The 8,204-nt window shown below is 46.1% G+C and overlaps 1 protein-coding gene across 2 annotated transcripts; it reads left to right on the top strand.

Annotated features, from left to right (window-relative positions):
* Positions 1-3,483: 3,483 nt before the first annotated feature.
* LOC101755050 (peptidyl-tRNA hydrolase, mitochondrial) lies at positions 3,484-7,989 on the top strand. 2 transcript variants are annotated; one of them, XM_004972962.3, is made up of 9 exons: positions 3,484-3,622; positions 4,621-4,828; positions 4,906-4,990; positions 5,107-5,174; positions 5,501-5,551; positions 5,626-5,699; positions 6,585-6,643; positions 6,717-6,793; positions 7,384-7,989. In XM_004972962.3, exons 2-9 carry the CDS (start codon positions 4,679-4,681, stop codon positions 7,513-7,515), a joined length of 696 nt encoding a protein of 231 aa, XP_004973019.1. In that variant the 5' UTR covers positions 3,484-3,622; positions 4,621-4,678; the 3' UTR covers positions 7,516-7,989. The 2 variants fall into 2 exon arrangements, with proteins under 2 accessions (XP_004973019.1, XP_022683573.1); XM_022827838.1 differs by lacking the exon at positions 7,384-7,989 and adding an exon at positions 6,881-7,377.
* Positions 7,990-8,204: the final 215 nt, after the last annotated feature.

Below are 8,204 nucleotides of genomic sequence, written 5' to 3'. Positions count from 1 at the left end.
GAAGGCAACCAATAACAAAGAATGGGAAGAATATATTTAAAATGACAACATAGTTCTTACAGCAAGGTGTTCGTTCCAACATTCTTCTGAGCAGTCAACAATTTGTTTTGCCTCATCCCATCCAAGGCCAGTGGCATAATTCTTAAACTCCATAAATGTTGAATACTCCTTTTTTAAAGATCTAACTTGTTCTTCAATTATTTTTTTTTCTCCTATCATCGGATTTTTCTACAAACTTGGAAACAACATTCTTCCAACCGGTAGTAGAGAAAATTCACATCGGCCTATTCCCAGCTTCAATCTCTTCTTTGCAAGCATCAATCAAATGCCTTAAAAAAGCATCACCCCAATCTGCCTTGTCACCCATTCTTCAACCAACCAAAAATATTATTTGATTCAATTCATATGACTAATGAAAGATACTGTGACTTCAATAAATTATAAAAACTAGAACAAAAGTGCTAGATTCCACATCCCTCACATGTGAATTACAGTACATAGTCAGGTAGTCAGGTCTTGTTATGTAGTTTGACATAGTCCAACAGTAACACATTCATGTACTAGAAAACCATACTCCATAAGACCATATCAGGAGCACATATGTCATTTTTATTTCCTTACCAACAAATCAAGCAGTGGAAATCATATCACCATATCCTAGTGTCATACACTTCCACAAGGATGTTCTGACCCATTTGTGAAAATCCATCCAAGTGAGGACAATTGCTAGGGCATGGACACATCAAACATGAGGTGAATAAATCGATTTAAGGTTGGCTAATTAGTAATCTCAGTCAATGTTTACAATGGAGATAAATCGCACGAGCAGCAGAAATTTTTGAAGTAAGAAACAACTTCTTCTATGTTTTACATCCACTAAGTAATGTTAGACCGTAGGCACTTGGCTCAACTTTATAAAAATTAAAGCAGAGTACGCTGAGGTGCGAAGGGTATGGAAACATGAGCAGATCAGAAAAAGGATTCATACCTCGGGGCGCGGCGGACGGCGGCCGGCGCCGGGCGGGCGCGTCGGGCGGTGGCCGGAGGCGGGCGGCGGGGTGTGGCGGCCGGGGGTGGGGTTTGGCAGGTGACCAGGGGTGGCAACCGGATTAAGCAGCAGGCGGACTGGCAAAAGGGGCGGCGGGCCGACGACTGGTGTAGGCGGGAGGCAGACCGGCAACCGGGGACGACGACTGGTGTAGGCGGGAGGCGGACCGGCAACCGGGGATGGCGACCGGCGACCGGGAGCGGAGGGAGACGGTCCGCTGGGGGCGGCGATCGAATGCGGGAGGCGGACGGTTTTGATGGAGGACTATGGGAGAAATAGATACGAAAAAACAAATCGTTACCTTCATAAACAGTGGTAGGTGGGTAATTTTTTACCCCAAAAGCACTTGAAAGCAGGGGGATGGTGCTTTTGCATTTGTACTAGAGCAAAAGCAGCTTTTGGATAAAAGCATGTAGAGCTTTTTAACCCTTTGGTTGGCTTTTGCAAAAGCAAAAGCAAAAGCAAGTTCAAAAGCCTAACCAAAGGCACCCTCAATGCGAGTGATTCCAGACCACACGACCCAAACACATTTTCGAGAAGCAACACGACAGCACAAACTATAATCCCATCCATCACACCTAGGCCTAACCCACTCAGACGAATGACTAGCCAACAATGTTGCCGCGGGCGCACGGCGGCGGTGGACCGGAGTACGACACAGTGCTGGAACGGAGCAGTTGCGCACCGGCAGGCTGCAATAGTGCTCAACCAACATCCAGCCACCGAGCCACAATACCCCGTTCCCCTCGTCGTGGCCTCCCTTATACCATTGGCGAGGGCGGGACACTCCTTCGCGTTGCCTGATGTGAACCCGTGGGGTTGAATTCCGATCTTTCGATGAGAGAAGGTAAACTACCACCGCCCGTGCGGAGCACAGGGTAGAAGATTTCCTCCACGATTTAGCTAGGTGATTAGTGTCTGAGCACTTGCTTCAACCGAGTTGTATCCTGTTTTCTTTATTCCTCTCATCTAGTTGTCTTGGTGCGGGGGTGCGAGCTGCGTAACTGGCATCGTTCTGGCGAGATGGTCATGACGCTTGCGCTTGCTTATGCTTTGGCATCAAAGTTCCACATTGGTGCAAGCGCTTTGGGTGAAGGTGGCAGCAGAGGCGGAGCACCCCCTACAGCAGGATGGGACACCAGCGGCATTTTCTGATTTTCTTTCTAAGGACCTGTTTGGTTCTAGCCTCCTAAAATTTTAGCTCCTAAAAAGTTTTAGTCCCACTTTAGTCCATGGACTAAAGGGTGTTTGGTTCAAGTGACTAAAGTCCATAAATGCTGTGAGAAAATGACCATGCTGCCCTCCCCAGATGCCCCTAGCGCTTCTCTGCTACTGTCCACACCTTCTTCTCTCCACGGTGCCTAGGAGCAGCTTGCCGGCGAAGGGAGCAGGAAGGGGCCGCTCATCTCCAGCGAGGAGCTCTTGCCCCACTCATGGATAGGAGAAGAGTGGCGCATGGCTTGGAGAGATGGAGCCAGGCCATGGAGCTCCTCCTTGCCGTGCTCGAGCTTCCTGCCCCGAAGCTCATCCCTACCGTGCTCTAGCTCCCCGTCCTCCTCCGTGCCGGTGGAGGGAGGTAGGAGAGGGGCAGTGCTGCCCATTGGAGGAGGGAGGCAAGGGAGGATGGGCGGCCCCCTGGCGGAGGGAGGTAGGGGAGCACGACGCGCGCCTCCGCCGGTGGAGGGAGGGAGGAGAGGGGCGGCCCATCGGCGAAGGGAGGCGGGGAGGGACGAAGTGTGCCTGCCGGACGAGGGGGGAGGGAGAGGAGGGTGCCAGCGGAGGGAGGCAGGGGAGGACAGCGTGCGCCCGCCGGCGGAGGGAGGCAAGGGATGGTGGCGCGGCTGGCCGTCGGAGGGGGCACAGAGGAGAAATCGGGTGGATTCGTCTTGGGGGCGGCGGACTGGCGACTTGGGTGCGGCGAACCGGCGGGGGAGGGCGCAGCCGACGGTGGTTGGGCGCGGTCGCCGGCGTGGAGGACAGATCTAGCGGCGGCGGGGTTGGGGTTGGATGTGTCTGGCGGCAGGGTACGAGCGGGTCGGGACGAGGGTGTGGGGGGCAGGGGCCGCCGGTGAGAAACCCGGGCGACGGCGTGGAGGAGGAAGGGATCGGTGGTGGGAGGGCGCGGCAGGGGCGGTGGGTGGGGCAACAGGGGTGGGAGGGCGCGGGGTGGGCAGAGTAGAGTGAATGAGGGTATGTGGTGTCCAGTTACTACTTTAGAAGGTTTTAGGAGGGAGTGGAGTTCCTAAAGAAATTTTTTAATCACTTTTAGTCAATGTGTTTGACTCTTTAGTCCCTTTTTAGTCACCTTTTAGGAGTTAAAATTTTAGGAGGCTGGAAACAAACAACCCTAATTTAATTTCTTCGAACGTGGCAGCATCTTTATTAATTCGTGGGAAAACGTAAACTATCAACCCGCACGTGTTTACGTCTTCACATGGCGCAGGCGCACCCTATCGGCCAGAGTTCTATCTCCACATCCAGACTTCGTCCGTGCTCTCAACAGCTCTCTCTTCTCTCCTCCGACGATTCGTGCTCGTCCAATTGTGGTGGTGGTGGTAGACGGCCGGCGACGAGGTGGGTCCTCCTCCTCGTCCTCCTGCTCCTCATTCCTCTCTCGGATTGAGGCATGGTGGTGGCTGGGTTAGGGTTTCCGGTTCGGGGTCCTCGGTGGAGGGCTCCATGGCCGGCGGGCTTAGAGTGTCTGGCGGCGGCAGTACGCACGGCGGCGGTGGCGGATCGAGGGTGGCGAGGTGAGGTGCCGCAGGCGGCGGATGATAACCGGCAGGAAGGGCCGACGGCGGGGGCGAGCGGCTTCCTCAGTTAGCGAATGGCGGGGTGGAGGGCGGCTTGTGAGTGGCGCGGCCGGCGGCGCCATTGCCGACTGTGGTAGGGGCAGTCCAGTGCGTTGAACCTGGACTGTGGACACCGTCGCCCCAAATCTTGCATGTGCAGGCGTTAGTAAAGTCCTTGATTTATTTCCGTGTCGAAGCTGCGCATCCTGGCGGGCACGCCTTTCTCCTTCACCTTTTTGTCATGTGATGTTTTATTTTAGCAACAGGGAAATAGGAATTAACTGATTTGTCTTTCAAATTGAAAGGTTTGGTTCGTTTGGCTCTTGCATCCTGGTTTGTGTTGAATTAATGAATTTTTATGGCATTAAAGACTTTGCTACCTTTTTATAGGAGGTACCATCTTCAATATTTAAACATAATTTATTAATCGTTTGTACTCTTATTTGTGTGATTTCAAAGAGAATGTTTGGCATGCGTACATGATCTTTTTTACTATGAGTTTTGTCTCACATGTTTGCCCCATCTAAAATTTAGAATGTGCTCCACCATTGGGTGGCAGGTGGTCGTACCACCGCTCTGCTGCGTGCCCTGCAGCTGTTCGATGAAATGCCTAGGCGCTTAGATAACAGGTTATGGAGGCAATTTTTCCAAATGCCAACAATATACGACGTGCTGTTGCTGGATGCATTAGCTGCTACTCCTAGGCCTGTTATTCATATTTGCATGATTCTGCCTGGTTGATCTAGTGTATTTAAAGAACCAATGCGTCTTGTTTTGCAGACTTTGGCATCTGCGTTTGGACACTGTGGATTTTTGGATGGCGGTGATTGAATAAATCATGAGCGAGATGCTCTCAAATAGATTGGTGCCCTTCCTTTCCAAGCGTTGTTTTTCTAGCCTTCAGACATCCTCATTGTCCCCAATACAACCATGGTTATTTATTGGTCTTGGCAACCCTGGTGAGAAGTACCAATCCACCAGGCACAATGTAAGTTGAGCACCTAATCTTGTATTTAAAAAATTCTCAGGTTCTCATAATTTATTCTCAGATTTTCTTGAATGTAGGTGGGGTTTGATATGATAGACGCATTTGCACAGTCTCAGGGTATACCATTGACTACACATTACTTCAAAGCACTATTTGGTGAAGGTTTGGCTCCATTTATGCACTCCCAGGAAGAATGTTACTCTCATATTTTGCGATGCATGCTCTTGTTTCATAGTACAAAGGTTTAAGTGAATGTGTTTTCCTCACCATTGATGCAGGGATGGTTGATGGGATCCCTGTTCTTCTTGCCAAGCCTCAGACTTATATGAATCTCAGTGGAGAATCTGTAAGCAACTTCTGGGAGTCTTTCCTAGTTCTCCTGCCCTAAACTTTTCTATTGTTGCACAATTTGTTTCTTTCACGCATTTTCTAAAGTCTGGGGCTTTAATTTGGTTGATGCAACTAAAATACTATTTCAACTGCTACCTCTTGAATTTGAAGTACTGTCACATAGCATGCAAACATAACCATGCCAGTTCTGTTCAATGATAACATTCTTGATGCATTGTGGCTTTTATTCTGTTGAGCTTTCTTTAACTGAACATATAAAAATGTTAATACAATTATGTTTCGATGACTACTAATGATCAGTCTCCATTTCTCTTATTGCAGGTTGGTCCACTTGCTGCCTATTATAAACTGCCACTTAATCGCATCCTGGTGGTAAGTGTTTGTTTCTAAACTTTGCTAGTACTACATTGTGCTACAATCTGACTCCTCTGATGTGTGAGTTTCAGGCATTTGATGACATGGACTTACCATGTGGAGTTCTCCGTTTACAGCCAAAAGGAGGTTTTGGACGGCACAATGGGTTGGTAGACTTTATTTTTTGTTTTGTTTTGTGGGAAAATCTTCCACCTGACAAAAGTAGTTTGTCTTTTGGAAGGAAAACCATCCTTGCTATGCTTATATGCATATATCAGCAGAGTTGTAACTACTTTATCAGTTCAAAAAATTTGGCCATCGTCTTAGAGCATCTCCAACAGACTCCATTTTTTGCTCTCTATTTGACCTAGTTTGTTGGCAAGCTTTTAGGAGACACTTGTCTAATGAACTTGATAAACAAGATGCTAATAACCTTCAGTAAGCAAGTTCTGTAGTTGATAAACAAGATGCGAAGCACAGATGCAAGTACTTCTAAAGTTCTGTAGTTTTTTTACTCCCTCCGTCCCAAAACATAACGCGCACATGCATTTCAAGATTCAAACCTTGTAATCTTTGACCAACAATTAGTCTAACAATATGAAAATCTTGTGGTAAAAAAGTGGTTATGTTGGATTTGTACTTAGAAATACTTCCTCACAATGAAACTTTTGTTGCCACAAATGAATCAGTGGTCAAAGTGTAAACTTGATGATATTTTGGGACAGAGGGAGTACTTTTTTCTTTGGTGTGGTATTCATTCATCTAGCTTGCTTTCTTGTTTTCCTTTCATTTTTTATGTTTCTTTTATTATGATTTTCTTGCTGGCATCTTCCATTTTGCATAACTTGGGGCATCTAATTAGTTCTCCGAAAAGGTTATCCGTACCTTACAGCACTCTTAATATGTGTGACAGCATACTCCTGAATGTCAAATGTTGGAAGTTTTTTTTTTTGTTGATGTGAAAAAAAAGCATAGGCTATATGATATCTATTTGATGTTGGTAAGGTTTATCTGATCTTGACAACAAATATTTACCTTTTTAGTTTACCAGGTTGAAGAGTGTGATATACCACTTTCGCAGGAATCGAGAATTTTGCCGATTAAGGATTGGTACTTTCTACACTTTTGGCACTTATAATTTGTTTAGTATTGCTTGACAAAGAAATCATCTTGACTTATTCAGGAATTGGACGGCCACCTGGCCAGATGGATCCTAAAGCTTTTGTTCTTCAGAAGTTTAATAGGACTGGTCGCGAACGGGTAAACATCTCCTCACAAGTAATATGTACCTTTTTCGTTGTTGTTAGCCCCTATCTCCCAGGATTAACACTCTTAATGCTCACACAGTGTTTAGCTAGATTTGAGCCAACCTCTTGAAGATGGAGGGCCTTAAGCTTCCTTAGTGTGCCATCCATACTGTTGACCATTTAACACTGTCACTGATACGTGGAGTCACCTGAGTCATTGACACTGGACCAGGGTGGCAAATATTAATTATTTCCGTGGAAACTGAACTGCTAGATTAAATTGAAGTTGAACACTGCTTGCCACTGTTATCACACGGAAGAATGGGAAATGGCAATCTCGTACTCCAGAGGTTTGATGAGCTATGGTCATGGACTCATTCTACTAGTGCCGTTTTTGTCAAATACATCAGATCTGAATTTGTCATTGTATTGTGACAATTTATGTTCTATAGTATTGCACAACAATATTTAGATTCTAAAAATTCGATGGACCACCATTTAAGTTCCATACTGGTAAAAGCACAATAAATAGTATGTTATCTTTACTCGCTCTCCTGCAACCACCAGAAACTCATCATACTTGCATGTTTTGTTTCAACCTAGATTGATTCAGCCATAAAAGAGGGTGTTAACATTCTGAAGATGGTGGCCACCAAGGGTTTGACAGAGGCTGCAAGATTGTCAAATGCAGATCAGAAGTATAAGCATCTGAGATCACATGATCTTCAAGACTGAAAATGATGAGACTCTGCTTATCTGGGGAATTGTTCTTTCAGCATGCCTCTTGATGCCCCTCATGCTCCAGTACTTCTATTGGATGGCTGGATTGAGAATCTAGTATACCCAAATGTTCTCCCTGATCTCTGCAGCATACGTCTCTTTGGTGCTGGATATGGAGTTTTCGATGTTTCTCGGTGGTCAATTTCAGTTGACTCGACAGTTGTTGATGTTGAACTGGTGATCCAATTTCAAAGCTTCTGATTAAGTTAGAAGAAAGCATCTTTTGAATTAGTTTTGTTCATTTTGGGGAAATCAAGTTTCTCATTACCGCATGGTGATCTGGGGATGCTGTTGTTGTGGTAGCACATTACTTTGGTTTGCAATGGGCACCAGTGTAATGTGAATCTTGTAAATATAAAATGTTGAGCCATTTTTCCATACATCACATTAGCAGAGATGCTACGACAATAAATATTCCTTCTATTTTCACTTGTTGAGGAAAATCACAACCACATTCACATACAAACATGACAACAGCATAATCATATTTATCATGTTCAATATCCTATATCCATCCCACACAACACTGACGACATGGCAAGCAGTACTTAGAAGAACAATACTTTTTATGAAAATAGTGCAGAGATGCCAAGCTAGCACATTATCTGATGACGCGTGCCTCACTCTCACTCTCCTAAATATTC

Source organism: Setaria italica, chromosome VI (genome assembly GCF_000263155.2).
Source record: "Setaria italica strain Yugu1 chromosome VI, Setaria_italica_v2.0, whole genome shotgun sequence".
NCBI lineage: Eukaryota > Viridiplantae > Streptophyta > Magnoliopsida > Poales > Poaceae > Setaria > Setaria italica.
The sequence above is the reverse complement of the archived record's forward strand: the minus strand, read 5'-3'. Positions and strand labels throughout refer to the sequence as shown.